This window comes from Carassius carassius, chromosome 45 (assembly GCF_963082965.1).
Source record: "Carassius carassius chromosome 45, fCarCar2.1, whole genome shotgun sequence".
Classification (NCBI taxonomy): Eukaryota; Metazoa; Chordata; class Actinopteri; order Cypriniformes; family Cyprinidae; genus Carassius; species Carassius carassius.
In genome coordinates, this window is record NC_081799.1 from 792362 (window position 1) to 815543 (window position 23182).

At 41.9% G+C, this 23182-nt stretch overlaps 2 protein-coding genes across 2 annotated transcripts in view; one reads left to right on the plus strand and one right to left on the minus strand.

Moving 5' to 3' along the window:
• Positions 1-396: 396 nt before the first annotated feature.
• Positions 397-6419, minus strand: phax (phosphorylated adaptor for RNA export). Its single transcript, XM_059538514.1, has 5 exons — positions 6298-6419; positions 4424-4941; positions 3730-3850; positions 3359-3442; positions 397-945 (listed from the first exon to the last, which is right to left on the minus strand). The coding sequence occupies exons 1-5, from the start codon at positions 6379-6381 to the stop codon at positions 676-678; spliced, it is 1077 nt and encodes a 358-aa protein (XP_059394497.1). The 5' UTR covers positions 6382-6419; the 3' UTR covers positions 397-675.
• A 1783-nt stretch (positions 6420-8202) lies between these two features.
• aldh7a1 (aldehyde dehydrogenase 7 family, member A1) overlaps positions 8203-23182 on the plus strand; it is a 30128-nt gene continuing 15148 nt past the window's right edge. Inside the window, exons 1-9 of the mRNA XM_059539129.1 lie at positions 8203-8433; positions 10630-10683; positions 10760-10825; positions 11198-11278; positions 11344-11467; positions 11535-11667; positions 11751-11795; positions 13161-13238; positions 13388-13485. Of these exons, the coding sequence (XP_059395112.1) occupies positions 8239-8433; positions 10630-10683; positions 10760-10825; positions 11198-11278; positions 11344-11467; positions 11535-11667; positions 11751-11795; positions 13161-13238; positions 13388-13485 (874 nt within the window). The 5' untranslated portion in view covers positions 8203-8238. The remainder of the gene's footprint in view (positions 8434-10629; positions 10684-10759; positions 10826-11197; positions 11279-11343; positions 11468-11534; positions 11668-11750; positions 11796-13160; positions 13239-13387; positions 13486-23182) is intronic.

Genomic DNA, 23182 nt, shown 5'->3' on the forward strand with positions numbered 1-23182 from the left:
AGTAACTGGGTTAGTAATGTCACTTGTGTTATCCCCAACACTGTTCATGGATGGGTTTATGTTCCATGTCACAGATGAAGCACTTCTATGAAAATCTATATTCAGCCATGTGCAAGAGTGAACTTGATCAGAGAAGATAGCATTAAATCACAAAACTGAAGAGACTGCTTTTTAATTTGAGCATGTACTGAAACTTAGTTCAATAATCAATTCAGCTCAATTACACCATGCAATGAAAGCAAAAACAAAGTAAAAAAAGCAAACCACAGACCTATTCGAGAGCAATATTACAAAGACACACACCAAAAGCTGAGCTTGACTTCTACACATTAAGCATGTACTCTTTATTGTACACTTCACCTTTAACAAACGTTTAGAGCATCTCAGATAATTGAAACAAGCTGTATTCTTCTGAAATAAGTAAATGTATATTTTCTTGCTGCAATACATTTTCCGTGAATGCAGTAAAGTATCAAAAGCTTGCAAAAAATCAGAAATATCACAATTTATCAACAACATTTAAACCAGGCAAGAATTTCTGTAGAAGATCTGTACAAGAGTTGGCTGCTGCTTAGTCTTTCAGGAACCAGCAGAGAACTTGAAGTGCTATCTGTCAGAACAAACCCACCGTGTCTTTCATCTTTAGTTCAGTCGATCTAGAAGGGGCATGCTCCGTTAGAAAACCTCGAGGTCGGTGGAGGTGTAGACGACAGGGCTGTCCTCTGTGCCCAGTGCAGACTCCGACGGGCCCTCGGGGGCCTCCTCCAGCGAGCCCAGAGCCTCTTCAGTGTCACTGGCAAACGTTTCTCGGGACACGTCGTCATCCTCCTGGAGGTTGAGCGTGTTGATGGCCTGCTTCATCTGCTTTGCTACTACTCGCTTCCGTCGCTTCTTAGCTGACTTTTTGTTGTTGTATTCTTTCTGGTTCTCCTCATGAAATATCTCCTGTACCAAGAGAACACGCATAACATTTCTGAAATCTGTATGTAATGAGGAGATAAACATGCAAATAAACCCCAACATCAGCTTCAGACAGCAGGCCTTTAGAGTCCGTGTCAGACCAGACAACGAGTGCTTAACCCCACCCACCACCGATCTCATGAAGCAGATAAGCTCCTCCCAACGAGTGCTTAACCCCACCCACCACATGAAGCGGATAAGCTCCTCCCAACGAGTGCTTAACCCCACCCACCACCGATCACATGAAGCAGATAAGCTCCTCCCCACGAGTGCTTAACCCCACCCACCACCAATCGCATGAAGCGGATAAGCTCCTCCCAACGAGTGCTTAACCCCACCCACCACCGATCGCATGAAGCGGATAAGCTCCTCCCAACGAGTGCTTAACCCCACCCACCACCGATCGCATGAAGCGGATAAGCTCCTCCCAACGAGTGCTTAACCCCACCCACCACCGATCGCATGAAGCGGATAAGCTCCTCCCCACGAGTGCTTAACCCCACCCACCACCGATCCCATGAAGCAGATAAGCTCCTCCCAACGAGTGCTTAACCCCACCCACCACCGATCGCATGAAGCGGATAAGCTCCTCCCCACGAGTGCTTAACCCCACCCACCACCGATCGCATGAAGCAGATAAGCTCCTCCCAACGAGTGCTTAACCCCACCCACCACCGATCGCATGAAGCAGATAAGCTCCTCCCAACGAGTGCTTAACCCCACCCACCACCGATCGCATGAAGCGGATAAGCTCCTCCCAACAAGTGCTTAACCCCACCCACCACCGATCGCATGAAGCAGATAAGCTCCTCCCCACGAGTGCTTAACCCCACCCACCACCGATCGCATGAAGCAGATAAGCTCCTCCCAACGAGTGCTTAACCCCACCCACCACCGATCGCATGAAGCAGATAAGCTCCTCCCAACGAGTGCTTAACCCCACCCACCACCGATCACATGAAACAGATAAGCTCCTCCCCACGAGTGCTTAACCCCACCCACCACCGATCGCATGAAACAGATAAGCTCCTCCCCACGAGTGCTTAACCCCACCCACCACTGATCGCATGAAGCAGATAAGCTCCTCCCCACGAGTGCTTAACCCCACCCACCACCGATCGCATGAAACAGATAAGCTCCTCCCCACGAGTGCTTAACCCCACCCACCACCGATCGCATAAAGCGGATGAGCTCCTCCCAACGAGTGCTTAACCCCACCCACCACCGATCGCATGAAGCGGATAAGCTCCTCCCAACGAGTGCTTAACCCCACCCACCACCGATCGCATGAAGCAGATAAGCCCTGCTGTAGTTTTCATTAGCCGTATTTCGACTGTGGCCAGAATAGCGCAGGGTTTCCACCGTCAGGGCCTGAAGCTCCGCTGCGTGTCACTAAAACACGCCCTTTACACGCCTCCCAGAACAACGTCATGCAACCTCTTCATTTCACCAACAAAGAGAAGTTACCAGAAAACTAAGAAATAAATCACTGGAACATGCGCGATCACACACGAACATGATAAAAGCGCCCGTTTGTTTGCATGCTTTGGTAAATATTCAAATTTAAAAGCATCGATGTTTTACTATAGAGTAAGTGATACATTGATCATATTGATTTGATTTATCAGGACTCAAGATTAATCACACATAAATACACTTATTTTTATTTTATTTATTTTCTAACGCTTTTGAAAATAGCCTGCTCATTCAGTCGAGTCCGTTTCTGTTTATTTGTAGCCACATTTAGAATGAATGATAATATCTCTATTTTTATAAAAGCCCCCGAACAAAAATCATTATTATATTTTGATGACATATGCTAAGTAGAGCTAAACTCTCGAGACGAGGCTTGTGACAGATAATATAAGTTACTAAATAAATACTCGATTGTGATAGAGAATAATAAGCTGACATCTGTTTTCTCCAAGTGGTTGCATTTACCATGTTTACTATGGTAATGTTAATGTTTAGCGTGCACAGTCTTTTACATCGTTTATAAATATTTCTGCCTTGTATGGTGATCATAATCCACATCGGATCAAGTTATTTCAAACACTCGCTGCTAACTAAGAGTGAGTTTTGAGCTCAACTTCTTTTAAAAAGTCTTTAATACAGGTGTTAAAGCTGTTATCTCTCTGAAATGATCCGCAGAGCTGAGCTCTCCAGACGTGGTTTGTTCATGACCCCTCCTCTAGCCCCAGCTGGCCCGCTTTGGCCCAAGCCAGAAAAGCCCCTGGAAGTGACAGTGGAAACACGACTGGCCATGGCACGTACTAGCACGGCCGGTTTAAGCTCAACAGTGGAAACACGGCTATAGTGAGGCAGCTGGTGGCTCTGCAGTCAGATGCAGATTAATGAAGTGTTCGTGAAGACTTGAGATGTGTCAGTGTTGACGCACCTTCACCTGTCCGTCTGAGATGCTGGGTGTGTTCTTCAGGAGGTTCAGATACACTCCACCAGGTGTCCGTCTCCTGCTGCCATCCTACAGGAAAGTCAAACAAACATGCTTGTGCATTTGATTCATTAGTGTAAAACACTGCTAACAGCTAAACTTATTTAATGATGTGATTGTTTGATATTCAAGGCGTCATGCTCAGTCTTACAAACTGTCCCTCCATTTGTGTCTACAAATATATTTAGCAGAATAATGAGCAAATGCTATGATTAACTAGTAGGTACATGTTAAAGTGGCTCTCTCTGTGCACACATCGGTGTGTTTAGCTCTGAACAGCCAATCCTGGTGTATTCAGTCAGGTAGTTTGGACATACCACAGTGTAGAGTCCTCCGGTCTGCTCAATGGTTGCCGTCTCCGACAGCAGCTCGATGGCTTTCTTCTTTCCTATCACTCTCACCACTCGCTCGATCAGATCCTTCTTCGGCTCCATGAGTCTTCAACAGAGAGCAAACCAAAGCACCGTTACAGAACAGCTGACTCCTAGATCAAGAACAAGCTTAACGCTGCAGCAGGTGATGGTCTTCAGAAACACTGTGCTATTGCCGGTTCCTTGTTCCTTGCCTAGCAATCGTTAAGTTAAGAGGTCTAAATGTATTTATATATTCTGTGGAAGCCAAGTAATCAAACTGCCCTACAGCGCTTCTGAACACGGACTGATGCAGTCTATCCTAGTAATGTTGTCTGTGAACATAACTGTGTTCAGGGGGCGTGGCTTTGAACAGCGACTGCAGGGGGGGGCGCTCCTGTCAGTGCTATCAGGCTAATGTTAGCATTTTCCAAGTTCTCCTATTCTACCCTTAAGTTACTGTAGAATTTATATTTAGGTTTGCACATATAGATGTTCAAAAGTTATAGCATATTGTTGATGTATAAAAACCAGCTGCTTTTATCCTCCATGTTAATCAGTAATTCACACATGATGAAAATAAGAAAGTAAGCCCTGTGCGCTTCGGTCTTTATTAGAAGCGGACTGACTCTGAGCGTGTGTGTATTGTGTTTCTCCTGACCTGTGGGCGATCTCCTCCACCACTCTCTCCTCAGGGTCGTCCTCCAGCAGCGGGTATCGGCCGCTCAGGTCCATCTCGGCCCGCGGGCCCAGCCTCTCTTTAGCAGGACGCTTCCTCTTCAGACTCGGACAGCTCTTCTGCTGCATGTATCCGTCCAGCTGGCCGTCCAGCGCGCTCCTCAGGCCCTGCTCCTGCTCCTCGCGCTCCTTCTCCATCAGCTTGCGGGCCAGGATGTAGTTGTAGGTCTCGCTCTGGCGACTGCTCATGCTGACGCTGCTCTCCATGCCCATGATGCCCAGCTCTGCGGCCACAGACTCCTGGCTCTGCTCCTGCACCACGGAGCCCCAGACGTTGTTGACCCTGCGTCCGGAGCCGGAGGGAGCGCTGGAGCTGCGGAGCCGCTTGTGTCTCCAGGCCACGGCCTCGTCTTCAGACGCAGAGTCACTGTCGCTGGAGCCCGGGCTCTTCAGGCTGCGGTACCCAGAGACGGAGGCCGAGCTCAGAGACGGAGCGCCGCCCTGCAGCACACACCAGCACACATCTCCAGTCATCATTTGTCCATTCACAGTAATAATGCAGTGAGAGTTTGTGAGATGGGATCTGATCATCCTCAGTCTGTCTGGAGTCACATGAAGAAACAGAACACACTGAGACTCAATCAGAAGAACTGTGTCTCCAAGACGCTTCAACAAACCTCCTGCAAACCTACAGTACTGTTAAACGCTTAGGCACTTGTGTAAAAACGCGGTCAAAAATAAAGTCATAAGTAGATTTCTTTATCAATTAAATAATATGAACTAAATGAAATCATCATTTGTTGTGAGCATCCTCTGGAGGTTTGTTGAAGTGTCTCTGAGACACAGTTCTTCTGGATGGAGTCTGTCTCAGTGTGCTCAGTTTCTTCCATAGACAGTAAAAGAAATGGATGTCACGTGAGCAACCTGTACGTCTTCTAATCGCTGTGCCAAGAGAAATCTGAATCACCCACCGAATCTTCCAGAGAAGGCGAGCGTGAACAGGAGCACATTTTGGTAAGTATTCGGAATAATTATCTCCCTTGACTTTATGCCTCCACGTCCCCCCGATAGCCTCATAGACAGTAAAAGATTGTGTGGTAAGATTGTAAGGTAATTTCTCTACTGTGCGACAGAGAGTCGCTGGTTATGACGCAATCGCTAGCCTATTTTATTTTATTTTTTTTACAAAAACTGCTTTTACAGGAACATAACGTAAGATACAAGGTAATGGAGCCTTTTATACATTTTCGTGTTTCTTTAGAAATAATTAATGGACAAATAGAGTCTTTAAACGCCTCAGATGTAAAGTTATTCGCTGTCAAAGTGACGCCAAAATGAATGGGAGTCAATGGAATGCTAACAGCAGGTGGGGGTCCGCTAGCCAATGGCGGCGCACAGGGGTGCTTCAATAAAATATGAAACCCTGCCCCCCTGGTTTCTTCATGTCTGATGATGATCACATCTCCTTCTGACACACTACAGCAGAAGACTGACATGAGCTGTTGATAATATCATTACTGTATTCGGTCTCTGAGAAGAGATCTTTACCAGATGAAGTAATCCGACAGGCACTTCAGAGACAAAGCAAGTGTTTTACAAAAACAAGACAGAGCAGGAACGTGTGAGTGAAGAGAACGAAGTTCAGAGAAACTCCGTCATCTTCTGAAACAGCACGAATCTCTCACTTACACACACACACACACACACACACACACACACACACACACACACACACACACACACACACACACACACACACACACACACACACACACACACACACACACACACACACACACACACACACACACACACACACACACACACACACACACACACACACACACACACACACACCTGCTCTCGCTGCTCCTGATCTGAATCCAGCTCTCCGTCCTCCAGCTCCGCCATTCTGTCTTCATCGCCCGCCATTTCTACCATCCGGAAGTGACGCGCATATTTACTACAGCTCCGGCGACGGCGCTCACTCTCATTGGGCGCGTTTTCTTCTTCTGCTTCTTCTTTGCACACTAGACAGCACACTCCCGCCACCTGCCGGGAGCTAATGCGTCTTATCCTGTTGGTGTTAAACACGTGTTCACTAACATCCCATTACACTAGTGACCAGATCCTTAATTCCACTTTTCCTAATTCTTCCTTTATCCGTTTCCTCTGTTCTTCATATGGATCCGTTTCACAAGACTGTGATGACGCGTTTAACGGTCATCAGCATCGTAAATCTTAAATATGAAAGTTTTTGTATTTTTATTTATTGTTATTATTTTTAATATGAACATTTAAAATAGTATTATTTGTACTATATCACCTTTGCATCAAATAAATAAATAAATAACCCGTTCTCGCTAATGCGAGGGTGTTTCTAATCCAGTAGTCATCAGTCTCTCAGTTTGTTTGCTATTATTCAAAGTCATGAAAACACTATCGTGCAGTTATTCTTTTGCTATCTGAGCAAATGGGTATGCAAAAATATTTTTGTATATTTATAAATATGTTGCCTCCATTTAGTCTCTATCCAGTGCTGTTGTCATTCTCTAAGGATCTTTCTGTACTATGCTTTATTTCAGATATTAACTATTTAATACTTAGTTATTCTTTTCTTCATTGTTTTTGGTGTTCTGATGGTGTTTCAACATCCAAAAGGTTGCATTGCCGTTTGCGGTCTAATCTCAATGAAATGCCTCCTTCCAGTCTCATCTCCTTATGAAGTTAATCAGATATGTCTTCCTTGCTCATTAAGAGTGTCCTGCGTGACATCTAAGCTCCTGTGGGATGTGTTCCTGAGACGGAGGCTTTATTCAGCTGTTCATGTCTTCTCAGTGTAATCTCCACGCTGCTGTTTCATCTTTTCCTTCACATATATTTCAGATATATTCACCTTCAAGCCCACTTTATGTTTCTCGATGATTACAGACTTTGCTCATTTTTCTGAGTGAACGTGTTTAATAACAGTTGTTTGTGTGCCTCTTTTGACCTGAGCTCAGTCATGACAGAGAGGCCTACACAAGTACACATTAATAAGTGTTCAGCACAGTAACAGATGAGGACAGTAACACACGTGTACCGGAGCTGTTAGTGTTATTGTACAGCTGTTGAGCACTAGCACACTGATCAATGCTCAATGATTTAAAACAACAACTTTGCTCTCACTGAATAAATATAATGATCTTTTACTTCTTTGAAATCAATAAATGTTAATGTAATTATTAATCAGTCAGGATGGGGGCTTAGAATTGTCTCATGCGGGCTTAAATGTGCCAAAGTACCAATAAAGACCTTGACTTTATTAAAACAATATTTTAATTATATATTCAACTAATTAATGCATTTTCAAATGAGATATAAATCTTACATTTGAACAAATGATTTTTCTTGTAAATAATGTCAAGATCTATGAGAAACACCTAACGTTAGGTTTGGTGGGCTTGATAAGTACACTCTACTCAAGTTTATTAACACATGATTAAACGTGATATTCATGAGTTGTACTAAACGGGGATCTTGGTCAACAGAAGTTCAGCGGATCTGTCTGAAACAGATCACATGTGTCCCTGCAGCACAGAAGCACTCATCAGCAGCACGGGTATATCTGTAGTAATAGACAATACATTGTATCCGTCAGAATTATATATGTTTCTTTTATGTTTTGTGCTCCAGGGACAGACACACGTGTGTATTTGAAGGGGTGAGTCGCTGGCTGACCAATCAGAAGCGCCGTGAGCACGTGACCGCGGACGGCTGCGCGTGGCGCTCCTGCGTGCCGTGCGTCAGTTGTTCGCCATGCAGCGCGTGCTGACGCAGAGAGTGGCGCTGCTCCTCGCGCCCAGAACTAAACTCTTTCCGAGTGTCGGATCCGCGGCGGTCAACATGTCGACGCTGCTCGTGAACCGGCCGCAGTACGGCTGGCTGAGAGAGCTGGGCCTCAGCGACGACAACCACGGCGTGTATAACGGCTCCTGGGGCGGCCAGGGACAGGTGAGAGGATCACTGACGCGACGCGACGCGACGCGCGCTAAATATAGCCGCACCGCGACGCGCTCGTCACTGCACGATCAATACAGCTTCGGGTCACTTCTGTTAGATTAGAGCAGGGGTAGCAAGTTCGGTCCTGGAGAGCCGCAGTCCTGCAGAGTTCAGCTTCAACCCTAATCAAACACATCTGAACAAGCTCATTTTTCAGGGTTCGAGCTGAACTCTCCAGGACCGAACCCTGGTTTAGAGGCTTGTGTTAACTCCGAGTGAAGTTACAGCTCTAGTCAAGGATAACTACTAGTTATAGTTTGTTAACCTGCTTCCTCACTTATGGCTTCTGCACAGATCAGAAAACAGTCAGTCTGTTATTTCTAACTTCTATTAAACATCAGCTTAGCTAGTAAAACATTTACAGTATGTTGAAAAATACTGATAGTAACAAGTGGTTACACTTTATCTTAAGGAGTCATAAGTTGCTGAGAAATCTAATGTATCGATTCAGTATCGATTAATAAAGTGGCGTGGCAGACTTGCACCACGGCAGATTGAATGACTTCAGTATGAATCTGTCCCTCACAGGAATATGGGACAGCTTCAGGACACTTCAAATATAGTGCACAAAAACAGGTGCTTTATCATGTTTTTGTGTCTTTCGCTGGAGCTCAACAATAACAGAATAGTACACACACAATATGAGATTTGGATCGGTCTCGTCTGACGATACCCGATCCACAGAAAAGGCCAGTATCGAGCCGGTACCGATCCCGATGAATGCCTAATTTGAACATTCAATACAAATAACGTACTTAAACAAATACTCAACAGCAAATACTTAAACTAATAACAAAACACACTTCCAGTAGCTGATTCAGAAGCAGCAGATTGTTGTAGTAGAGTCAGAATGATCTCCTCTCCTGGGTTCACGAAACGATCGTCCATAAAATGAGTTTCTGTTCTGTTGGAAGTGATCTTAAAGATTCCTGAATGCATCTTCTGTCTGAAGAACAAATAAAGTGCTTATCTTTCTCCTAGATACACACACATCTCCCTGATATGACCGCCTTTAGAAGCATTAGAATACATGACTGCAAAGTGAATAATACTTTAAATAATGTTTATAAACGAATTATAATTAAGTCGTTTAACCAACTATACACGCAACGCCGTCTGCATGTCATGTTCATCATCAGTAGGGCTCGTGGACCGCCGCGCACCCCGCCGCATGCAGGGGGTTGAGACCACATGTGCACGAGGGGAATGATGAGACAGAAGTGGTACTGTGTCTTTTGAAAGCTCTGCGGACGCTGCTGCGCTCAAGAAGGAACAAAACGTGGATTGTGAAGTATACCCGGGGCGGGCCTTAGAGCCGCCTCCTTAAAGCACACGTTGGATCCTAATGTGGATTTTTATTTTCAATTCGACGAATATTCGAAATTCAAATAATTTTTTGACAGCCCTACACGTGACTTTCACATTACGCTCATATTGCGCTCGCATCAGGCCATCCTTAAAAATATTGTTGTTTGTCGTAACCCGACCGACCCTGTCAATTTAGCACTGACTCAAATATTTTTTTTTTTTGCTTTTAGTCCGAACGACTTGCCGATTGTAAATTTGTGTTAAGACCGACAAATTATTTTTTTACTCCTCAAACAACTAATACAAACGCAATAAAATACTATTAATTATATTTTAGTAAGTATTGTAAATATATAAATTGCCTAGGCCTACATACAAATAAAGGTTTCCACTGATGTCACACTGTGTCCTGTGCGTTCGCTTCGTCTCATGCTCTCACTCACTGTCAGAGTCAACGGTTCGCGCTTGGTAATGATGGCTGCGGCTGCAGTAAACTAAATGTTCAAAGTCATACGGGTTTAGGCACAATAATACGTCTAAAACATTCATTAAAACAGCTCGACACCGCTCTAACTTGGCACGAAGTTCTGGAAAAACTGTGCGCAGATCTTTTCCCATCCCTTCTCCTCTCTAGTATAAAACTTCTCACATCTATTGCACGAATCGATTGGACCAACCAACACAAGTTTCGAAAACGAAAATAGGAAATTGATTTTAATGGCCTTCTCTCGGAGCGCATCCAGGTTTGTAAATTAAAAGCGTGTTCAGACTGTGTTTGGTCTTCAGAGTTGTCTTGGGTGTGAACAGGACAGTGTTGAATGCATGCTCTGTGTCGTACAGGTGGTCACTTCCTACTGTCCAGCCAACAATGAGCCCATCGCCCGAGTACGCCAGGTAACAAACACACAACACATGAATAAAGCACACTGAAGGACATGCCTCTCTCTGAATGAATGCTGTCTTTAACCAGGCGACCATGGCAGAATACGAGGAGACCGTGCAGAAAGCACAAGAAGCGTGGAAAGTGTGGGCAGATGTAAGCTTTCATACGGTCAAGAACTGAGTACTCTTACAACAGACACACATCATCACTTCATTACTGGATTTTCAGACTTCATTTGTAACTTGTAAAATTATATGCATCGAGTGTTTACTTGTGTTCTTGATCATTTTAGCAAAGGAATAATCCACCCCTTTCATTCAGATCGAAATGTCATTGAGATTGAGCTCAGTCAGATCGATTAAGGCTTTTCAGTCCAGTTACTCACAGATTATATGGATGCATGTAAACATAGCCACTGCTAAAGATATCCAGAATCTTTTCACAATAAATAAGTGATCTTTCAGTGCTCCGAGCCTAATTAAATAACCATAATTCCTCCTGAACACTTCTTGACACGTTCTCCAGGTGCCTGCTCCCAAGAGAGGGGAAATCGTGCGACAGATCGGGGAGGCTTTAAGAGGGAAGATCAAAGCTCTGGGCAGCTTGGTAAGGTTGATGGAGACGGCTGTAATTGGTGAGGGGTGAGCGGTGTGACCGTGTGCTGTGTGCAGGTGTCTCTGGAGATGGGCAAGATCTATGTGGAGGGTGTCGGGGAGGTGCAGGAGTATGTAGACGTGTGTGACTATGCTGTAGGACTGTCCCGTATGATCGGTGGACCCATTCTACCCTCAGAAAGTGAGTTGTGGTTACACAGGTTGTGTTGAGAGCATGCAGACACTGAGTGTTGTCTCTGTGCTCCGAGGGCCGGGTCATGCGCTCATCGAGCAGTGGAATCCTGTGGGTTTGGTAGGGATCATCACTGCCTTTAACTTTCCTGTGGCTGTGTACGGCTGGAACAACGCCATCGCTCTCATCTGCGGCAACGTCTGTCTTTGGTTAGTCCTCCGCTATCTCACTGCAGGATGGATCGCTACAGCACTCAGTGTGCAGTCCTGACTTGTGTTTCTTTGCTTGACAGGAAAGGAGCGCCAACAACACCCCTCACCAGCGTCGCTGTCACCAGGTACAGCTTTCTGTCTGACATGGATCCGTTTCCCCCACTATTGTTATTTCACATGTATTTCAGAGTGAAACCACTTAGCAGATAATAATAAAAAAAGATTTTGGTTTGTTTATTGTTATATTTTATTGGTCATGACTGATTGGATCGTGTAATGTGTCACAGGAAGAGCATGTTGTGACCTTCAGATCCAAGATATCAGGTTAAAACAGATCAATACAAAAATGATTGGATGAACAATAACCAACAATTATGGATGAACTTGACTGAAAACCAAAAATGCATTTTATTAAGTTTATTATTTTATTATAAAATTTAAAATTAATTTTGTAAGATTTAGTTTAATTTAAATCAATAATTTTAATGATACAACATAACATAAAATACAAACCAATAAAATTGCCACACTTTTATTGAAAGTAAAACCATAAAAATTGGATAGAAAATATATCAATGTTTAAGCATTTATAATATTTATAATTTTTTTTCATTTTTTTTTCAATTATCCAAATAATGTGCAGTTTTCCAAAGCTGTTATGTGAGCATAGTGTCACGAGAGGGTACGGTCATTTTACCTTCATAGAGCAGAGCATCACACCGCCAACAGTTCAGTCAGTGCAGCCCTAGTAAAACCAGACTGTGTGTAAATCCTGCCAATTAAACCATCAGCTTCACAGATGTTAAATTATATACAGGATGCATTCAAAGTCTGAGGATGTCAGTGATTTTCTTTTTGTTGTTTTATTAACATTAAAGGAATAGTTCACCCCAAAAAGTCAAAATACTGTCATCTTTGTCAAATCTGTCATACTGATTTTATTTTTGTATCATCATTTTACTCACTCAAAAGTGGTTTTAAACCTGAGTTTCTTTCTTCTGCTGAACATAAACTATTTTGAAGAATGTGGAACACCGAACAGTTGCTGATCTATCAGAGTCAGTGTGGATCATTGGACCGCTGTTTAACACGCTTTTTAGTGCACACGCTTTGGTTGTGCGTGCTCAGAAAAAGCACACATCAGAACCGTGTGCAAATGAAACATTTAACCGGCGAGGCTTTAAAGCACATGCAGATAATGTTGTTTTGTGATTGTGAATACGTGCAGTGTGCTGTGAGAGTAACTCTACCGCTGAGTTAACATTGATGTGAATGTATGTACAGTATCTTGAGATGGAGACACAATACGGCGATATTCCTTCAAAAACAGATCGTGCAGACATTTTTATTGTCCACGGTCAAAGATAGTCACATCGCACACCCCTACTGAAACGCCTGAGCCAATCAGTCTGCCGTCAGTGTGATTAAGGATAATTATCTTCCATGGCGCTCTCACAGCATTGCATGCTGTGTTTCATGTTTGTGTGTAGGATTGTAGCTGAGGTGCTTGAGCGCAATCATCTTCCTGGAGCGATCTGTTCGATGACCTGTGGAGGTGCTGACATCGGGTATGACACCAACACACAGCTGAGATACAGCACATCTGTGCTTTCCTCAGTCACACGAGACCATTAGAACATCAAGGACCAGACCAGACTCTTGTACACACGTGTGTGTGTGTGTGTGTGTGTGTGTGTGTGTGTGTGTGTGTGTGCAGCACGGCCATGGCCAGAGATGAGCGAGTGGGTCTGGTGTCCTTCACAGGCAGCACTCAGGTGGGCAAACAGGTGGCCATGATGGTACAAGAACGGTTCGGTGAGTTTTAGCATTCATATTAACATTCACATGTAATCATTTAGCTGATGCTTTATCCAAAGCAACTTACACATGAAAATATCACTTATGGTTAGGGATGGGTATCATTAAAGGTGCCATCTGTCATATCTGGCAAAAAAATCAAGTCATACTCCACATTCCATACCAGATGGGGGCAGTATGCCTCAATAAAGTGAATTGGTCTACTCTAGAGTAACAAACGAGAAACGGCATAGTCTCTATGCTCCGCCCCTACCTTCACAACAACCCTACAGCCATAGCCGAAGCCTATAAGACAGCGGTTCTCAATTGCAGTCCTCGCGCCCCACTGCTCTGCACATTTTGAACGTTTCTCTCAGCGCTTCAGACATTTGTTCTATTCGAACATACACTCTAAAAAATAAAACATTGGGTCAACAAAAAAAAGTATGTTAACGTTTTCCACTAGAATCTTTATGTTAAGACTACTGGCAGAATTACATTAATTCAAAGCGATGTTTTGAGTATGGTGAATTACCTTTTAGGCCACAATAAAACACATTTCTAAGTAACATGAACTCAATAATTTCCAACATGAATGCAAGTAATTAAGTTGAGCCAACATAATGTTTTAAGTAAGGTGAAGAAGTTTTTTGGCCACAATAAAACACATATCTAAGTAACATGAACTTAATAATTAAGTTGAGCCCTGTCCTATAATAAAGACATTTTCCTGTGTTTTCCAGGAGGGAAAACAGAAAGATGACAAACACATTCTGAAAGGTTGATAGATTTATTTTATATTTATTTATTTAGCACTAAATCCTTAAAAGTGCAAACAGCAGCATTTGTAGGCTACATTCTCCTAAGACACAAAACATGTCTTTAATAATTGCACTGTCCATGGAGCGGACCTGAGTCACATTTCACTGCTGGTTATACAGGTCCTTCTCAAAAAATTAGCATATTGTGATAGTTCATTATTTTCCATAATGTAATGATAAAAATTAAACTTTCATATATTTTAGATTCATTGCACACCAACTGAAATATTTCAGGTCTTTTATTGTTTTAATACTGATGATTTTGGCATACAGCTCATGAAAACCCAATATGCCTGTCTCAAAAAATTAGCATATCATGAAAAGGTTCTCTAAACGAGCTATTAACCTAATCATCTGAATCAACTAATTAACTCTAAACACCTGCAAAAGATTCCTGAGGCTTTTAAAAACTCCCAGCCTGGTTCATTACTCAAAACCGCAATCATGGGTAAGACTGCTGACCAGAAGGCCATCATTGACACCCTCAAGCGAGAGGGTAAGACACAGAAAGAAATTCCTGAACGAACAGGCTGTTCCCAGAGTGCTGTATCAAGGCACCTCAGTGGGAAGTCTGTGGGAAGGAAAAAGTGTGGCAAAAAACGCTGCACAACGAGAAGAGGTGACCAGACCCTGAGGAAGATTGTGGAGAAGGACCGATTCCAGACCTTGGGGGACCTGCGGAAGCAGTGGACTGAGTCTGGAGTAGAAACATCCAGAACCACCGTGCACAGGCGTGTGCAGGAAATGGGCTACAGGTGCCGCATTCCCCAGGTCAAGCCACTTTTGAACCAGAAACAGTGGCAGAAGCACCTGACCTGGGCTACAGAGAAGCAGCACTGGACTTTTGGACAAATTTTGCATGTCATTCGGAAATCAAGGTGCCAGAGTCTGGAGGAAGACTGGGGAGAAGGAAATGCCAAAATGCCTGAAGTCCAGTGTCAAGTACCCACAGTCAGTGATGGTCTGGGGTGCCATGTCAGCTGCTGGTGTTGGTCGCCTGTGTTTTATCAAGGGCAGGGTCAATGCAGCTAGCTATCAGGAGATTTTGGAGCACTTCATGCTTCCATCTGCTGAAAAGCTTTATGGAGATGAAGATTTCGTTTTTCAGCACGACCTGGCACCTGCTCACAGTGCCAAAACCACTGGTAAATGGTTTACTGACCATGGTATTACTGTGCTCAATTGGCCTGCCAACTCTCCTGACCTGAACCCCATAGAGAATGCTAATATGCTAATTTTTTGAGACAGGCATTTTGGGTTTTCATGAGCTGTATGCCAAAATCATCAGTATTAAAACAATAAAAGACCTGAAATATTTCAGTTGGTGTGCAATGAATCTAAAATATATGAAAGTTTAATTTTTATCATTACATTATGGAAAATAATGAACTATCACAATATGCTAATTTTTTGAGAAGGACCTGTATATGCTATTTATAATTTTGTATGTGACGAATAAAAATCTTGAATCTTGTACCCAGAAGTTTTATGAGGAGGAACAGTGTTATAAAATTAAGTAAAACCCTGTGCATGAACCACCATCCTTATGTACACATGAAAATGATTTTTAAAAAAAATTACAGGTGGCTTTACATTCCAGGCACTAATTTCAACATCAAATGAGCAAAGCTTCTTTCAATAAACTTTGGCAGTACTTACATTATCATCTCTTCTCTCATCAATATCAGACTGCTCATACTCCTGACTAACTTAAGGAAAAATATCCAGCAAAAGAAGGCATCGATGATGGCAATCTTCATCACTTGCATCGCAAAGTCTCCGTCAAGCTCCTCCACATCCTTGAAGAAATTAAAAGATGTTAGGAAGTATAAAATACATGGCTCAAGCATAAGTGCATAAGGGAATGAAGGGTGACCATGTAGTTCAAAGCCTATCCCACAGGAGGCTGGTGCACGGGATTGAAACGGCCATATCTCCACATGGGAAGGCTACAGAGACATGCAGTGCAAACAAAAGTAAAAATTAAAAGTATACTCAATTACTTACATGGTACTGTTTGAAAAGGTGCTCTTCAAGATAGACTATGAGGCAGCGAATGGCAATTTTTCTCCGCCTTTCAACTGCTTTGTCCTGATTCAAGTGTAACCCAAATCACGATTTGAAAAAAAAAAAAATAACAAAAAGAGTGTTAGTTAGAGACCTAAAAAGGGAGATAAATTAAGTAAAATGATTCAAGGAGGTGTGTGTGTGAACACAACCGATTTATTTACGGTGGATCTGAATTACAAAAGTTAAGTGTTAATGTTTCTGTCTCACCCTGTATCTCTTTACGGCTTTCTTTAGTACTGGATCACGGCAGAAAGCCACACCTACACACACACACACACACACACACACACACACACACACACACACACACACACACGACAGTATTTTAAATTTCATTCAATTTCAGTATTTCTTCAATTCAGTAACTAAATAAGTTTCACCTGTGTCATTGTCACTAATTGTAGATGGACTCTGACCGCTCCTCACCTCAGGGGAAGGAGAAGGTGATGTCTGGTTTGTCCTGAGAGGCAGCCCAAGTCTCAACTTGAAACCTTGGTGCACGACACCAGGATACCAGAAGATGAAAGCGAGTTTTTTGTCCGTGCAAGGCACACGGCAAAGAGACTGAAGACCTGAGTAGAGAGATAAATTAAGTAAAATTATTTGAGACGTGTTACAGCCGTGGCAGGGTGACCCACCAGTGGCCAAGTGTGTTTTTTATGATGGGGGCCAATCTTAAAGCAAGCCTTGTAATGCTGGTAATAGGATAAATTACAACACAAAAATGTCAAGGAAATTATAAGGGTTGCTCACGGAGGATGGATATTTTAGTGCAAACAAAACAATTATTCATCATGAATTCACAATCTATATTTTAAATAACACATGAAATTACTGACTTTAAGTAATTATGCATATTTTTAAACAGCTTTCCAATCACTATGAATCTTTTTAGCACCGTTTTTTAATTGTGATATATTTCTCTTTTAAACATACATGTAACAGTCACAACTTATTTCCCTTTCAAAACATTTAAATGAACTGTATTACCATTACTGTCCACCGTAAAGCAAGCATTTTCTTAGAAATTAACCTGTGTACTTATCAATTCAAATCAGACATTCAGTTTAATTGTATGGTCACTACAACTACACTACACTTTCTTCCGATCTATCATCGTGTCAATTCTCAGTTGATTTTGATAGTAATATCAACTTTGATTAATATGCACGAGGGAGGGAAAGCAAGACAGAAGACTGTGAGAGCGTGCGCGCGGCCGGAGGAGGGTCTCTCTCTCTCTCTCTCTCTCTCTCTCTCTCTCTCTCTCTCTCTCTCTCTCTCTCTCTCTCTCTCTCTCTCTCTCTCTCTCTCTCTCTCTCTCTCTCTCTCTCTCTCTCTCTCTCTCTCTCTCTCTCTCTCTCGCTCTCTCTCAGTAACATGCGCGGACGCCTGTCACAACTAGCAGTCAGTAATTTACATCACTCACCGATCAAATAAGGCTTTCCACTTATCACTCCACGCAGGTTCTGTTCATAGACAGTAGGTTCTGTTACTGAACAATCCAACACGAGACAACAATATGGGGTAGCCAAACTGTTGCATGATTGGCTGTTAGCGTGTCACTCCCTACGTTGCTAGGTTACCAGAGAGCGAGTGCCTTTGTTCTGGTTTCTTCCGACGAAGAAAACAAAAATATATCGAATGTTTTATCGAACGCATTTTTTATTCATATTGATTACATGTCTATCTTACATTTTATTCATAAACCTTAAAAACACACTCTTTTGTAGTAAAATACAAGCAGAAGATTAAAAAAATGGAATTCCAAAAAATTTTAATGGTAAAAAACGAAATTTGGAAAAATAAATAAAACGAAATTTAGGAAAAAATAAAACGGAATTAATAGGGCCTTACACAACTCCGACTGGTTTTGAGCAAGCAAAGTATTTGAACAAATAGTGTAGCTACTCAATCAGTGACAGGCTACAGCTATAACTAGCTAACTTTACCTCGGCACACAGACTATAATGTTACTATCAACACTGCTCAACTTTTAGAGTAAGGACTTGCAGATTTCGGTATTCGGTTACAGTAGGCTACCACCAACTGAATCCTGAGCAAATGTGAATATGTGTAATTAAGCATAAAATTACTTACCATTCACCACATGCTTCACTCATCTCGTCTGGTTTTGAACATGGGCACGGAAACTGTGGGCCGTTTACACGTCATCAAATAGTTTTTTACATTAACAGAACTTAAAATTAAATTGTTTTTTGATTAACTGAAAATGTTAAGCTCTGACAAGTCATGATAGTATATTCAATCAATAGGCATAGTTTGTGTGTCATCCCAACTCAATAAAATAACAATTACAATTAAAAAGTCTAACAGTATCTCAGAACTTGATATTTTATTTCACAACGATATATAAATTTAAGTAATGACTAAAGGTCCTCTGAATTAGTTTTTAGAGTGTAAGTGCCCTGCGAAGTGGACATCACAGGATATTCAGCCATGATTCCAGTTCGAAGTGAACGTAGCTATATGTTCCAATCAAAGTGCATTGAAGTGTGCAAGACGTGAATTTAAATTGTATTGATTTACAGAGGTATATGATGTCACAGTTGTCCATGTTTAAAGACCCTGCACAGCACAAATCAGTGAATGAATGTTTCGATGTGAGGTAAACTTCAACAGATTTCCCCTGTAGAGTAGGGAGCAATGAACAATTGGAACACAGTTCATGCACGGAGTTCATTTCTAACGAGCTGATTATCTGAATCAGGTGTGTTAACAAAGAGAAACGTGCAAAATATGCAGAGCAGTGGGGCGCGAGGACTGGAATTGAGAACCGCTGCTATAAGAGGACGTTTTGCCTCCAGAGGAACGTTGGGTGATGTCAAGTGATTTTGAAACATGACATCTTCAAGCTACTCCCCTTCACCTTTACCAGTGAATATGTTCATATTCGTTTTGTTCATATTACATTGAGTTGTATATACACATTATTTGAATTAAATTAATTTGACAGACAGCATTCTGTCAACATCATTGGTCAACATCAGACAGCTGATGTTGACCAAGCTAGCGCCAACCGACGTAACCAGAGCTGCCAACTCTCAAGCATTCACCGTGAGACACACGCTATTGACTCTTTTCACACGCTTTCACGCCACACATCAATTTTCTCACGTACAGAAAAACCACGAAGCAAAGAGGACACGGAGACCAACAGACTAGTTAGAGCAGGTTACTTATGATATAAAAATATGGGTAAGTTATAGCTAGCTAATTATCAAACGCAGCTACGGTTACCCATCGCTAACATTAGCACGTTTATAGAACAGCCTTCGATACATTTCTATGTTATAACTTCCCGAAAAAAAATAAACAAACATATAAAACAAACTTCTAGCGAAATACTAACAGCATCTAACTTACCAATCCAAAAGAAATGTTGCAAGTTCGGTGTCAAACCTCATTTCTTTCAGGTCCATCAGGTGTCTCCAGAGATTGAAAGCAGTGCCGATGTTTACTCTGGTTTGGCTCCTTTTCTTATCGGATTTGATTTGTGATTCCGAGTGCGGTTGTTTCCCTGTAGCGGGTGGTGGTCTCTTGCCAAGGGCTTCAACCATCCTTTCGCTTGATTGACATCAGGTTAGATTACGCCCACAAGCCGTGCGAGTTATTCGTGTATTGCAGGTTGGCTGGTGGTTATGATGGCCGAAACTGGTATTACGACACCTGTCGGGCCGGGGCTAGTAATGCTACTGCTAATTAAGGTTGATATCTCTGCAGCACTATAACTTTACATTTTTTTAATGACATCATCGCCCTTATTTCTTCTCATACTTTTAATGCGTGTAGGTCATTTTTAAAATATTTTTAGCTCAATTTTTGCAGATGGCACCTTTAAGGTTTTAACGGTATTACTACTCTTAACGGTCCGGTACTTTAACGGTATTTTTATCGGTACTTTGTGTTGTGTTAGGCAGTCGAAAACTTTGCATTTCTCCGTCTGCACGTAATGCACTTTTGAAAGAAGCTTTGACAGATTGCTTGTGTTTCCGCCCTTACATGCAAAAATGTTGTTGCACTCCTGACAACCAGCACTGTCTGCATCAACTCTAGTGAAGTATATCCACACTTTCCGCCATCGTCACTCTTTATTATTAAGCGGGAGTTTTCATACTGTTATGCATGCGCCGCGCTCGTTTTGTGTGTGTGTGTGTGTGTGTGTGTGTGACTGACTGACAGCCTCCGCGGCGCGCATGAGAGATCTCGCAGATATCACAGACAAACATCTTAATATGATCGCACATTAGAAATGTTTGGTGAGATGAAATGTGCATGATAACATTATTAAGCAAAAATACATAGTACATTAATCCCCCCCCCCTCCAGTACTGAAAGCAGAACCGATAGCGTCAGATCTTACTGATACTACAGTCTTTCATATTTCAGCCCCGGGGCCAGTTTAATACCGGGTTCGATACACATCCCTGTAGTGTTGTCACGGTACCAAAATTTCAGTATTCGGTACCGATACCAGTGAAAATCCACGGTTCTTGGTACCAATTTCGGTACCAAAGCAAAACACAAAAATATGCTAATTAAAAAAAAAAAACTTTTTATCACTAAAAATAAAACCAATGCCATTCTTTATACTTATTTACAATTGTGTTTAAAGTTCTTCTACAAGTAATATAATTATGAAAAACAGTAAACAAGTTTCACCCAAATTTAATTTGTCTTTTAATTTATGAAATTTAAACACATTTTATTTTTTGGTAAATAAAGAGGATTTGCTATTAAAATTAAAACATGTAAGAAATATTGTGTGATTAATTTTTAATTAACAGTAGTAGCAGTATCACATACATTTGACTAAATAATAGTAATATTTCTAGCACAATGCCTTTATGTAAAAATGAGTTTGTAATGAATGCATATTTGTCATTTTAACTGAACTTAAGACTGGTGGTGATGCTTAAGACATTTTTGTTCATTGAGGGTTTCTGTAAAAAAATAGTAATAGATCATATTAATTATTATTAAAAGATAATACTACTACTAATTCTACTATCATACTAATGTATATACAATGCACTATGGATTGATGAGCTGCTGGGTTCATGAATATTAATCACGTTGTCTGCGTTCGGTCAAACTGATTTGCTGAAATCAAAACAGGGACGGTAAGAGATCAGCGCCAGCCAATGAAATTGCCATTTGCGCATTAGCTCCGCCCACTACCGGAGAAACCGGCAAATCTTCTGCTTGTTCGAAAATATGAATAATTCTAAATGAACTCCATTATTTTGACAGGAGAAGACAACAAAGAATATAGTTTACATGTAGCGTGTCGATTCAGCGTGGTAAGACTCTCGCTCTCTCTCTCTTTGCATGTGTGAGAAACAGAGCGATCAGTAAAGCGGCGGCGAGTCGTGCGCCTTCACACAGAGTTTACAGTTTGGCAAATACCATAGACCGTAAAAGAGGCAAATACAGGTGTACTGTGCGTCCATTGAGATGAATTGAAAAGTACAGATCGCTTGATGGAGAGAGAACTGTGAAGCGCTCAGTCAGTGTTCAGCGAGTGAAAATATATCTGCGCCAATCTTATAATAGCCTCGAACACACACACACTGGCGATTAAAATCTAAGAATTTATTAGCCAATGGCTAACAATAGACATAATTTACTTGCCCTGAGTAAAATTTATTCACATATGCGAGTGATTTACTCGCAATGTAGAAGCTGTGTTGACGGTTTTCCGTGAATACCTTTAAATTGACACTGGGTTTACTTAAATGAAACGGTAAAATGCATGTGAAGTGACTCAGAACAGTTCTGGTGATGTTGTATGTCCTCATTACTGCAAGCGTCATGCGCTTCAGTCTATGTAGTAAACAAACCATTAATTCACACAGAGACGCGCAGAACATGCAGGATGCAGATTTCAACCAACTTTTGCAGCTTAACATTTACAGATACTGCTCCGTATGAAGATATGATTTGATTAACTTTGACAAATTTCGTGACTGTTCATATTAAAATGTAAGTTTCATTTTCATGACTGGATTTTGAGATTCCGTCCGCGTGTTCTGCTTCGCGGAAATCATGAACGGGACCTCGATACTACCGGTACTTAAAGAAACCTGGTACCGTCACATTTACATTTTTTTAGTACCGACTTGGTTCCGAAGTACCGGGTCTTTTGACAACACTACATCCCTGCTTATGGTAGACTTACCATTTGCACCATCTGGGCCAACATACAATACTATGATTACACGGATTCTTTCATTCAATCATGGATGCTAATTACCACATACCAGGATGTATGCTTGAAATGTTGCAAATAATACTGTGCACACATGTTGCAGACCATTGCACTGCGGTTAATACCAAATTTACTCAAATTAACTGATAAGTGCTGCCATTTCTGATGCATATGAGAAACATTAAAGTGGAACAAAACAAGAGCTTCTTGTTTGAACTGCGCTCAAAAGACACAGCGTGAGTTCGTGGGCTTCTCAATCACACAGTGTTATTGCTGTTTGTCTGAATATCAATATATTCTATGAACAAAGACCCAATGGAGAACACTTTCTCTGCTTGTTACGTAACAACTGTTCAGAAGTAACCGGGCCACACAGCGCCACCTAAAGCACAACATCACCATTGCAGGATTAACCCCACCCTGAACACTGAATACATGAGTTTTCTCTTTAACAACGCTGATGTTCTCAACAACACTTGACGCAGAAGAACAGGACACTGTGTGACAGTGATTTAATTAGAAGGCTTTTCAGTCCACAAATCCTCTATTCACCACAGATCTGGTTGTCTTGTTCTGATGATATAACCACAATGTG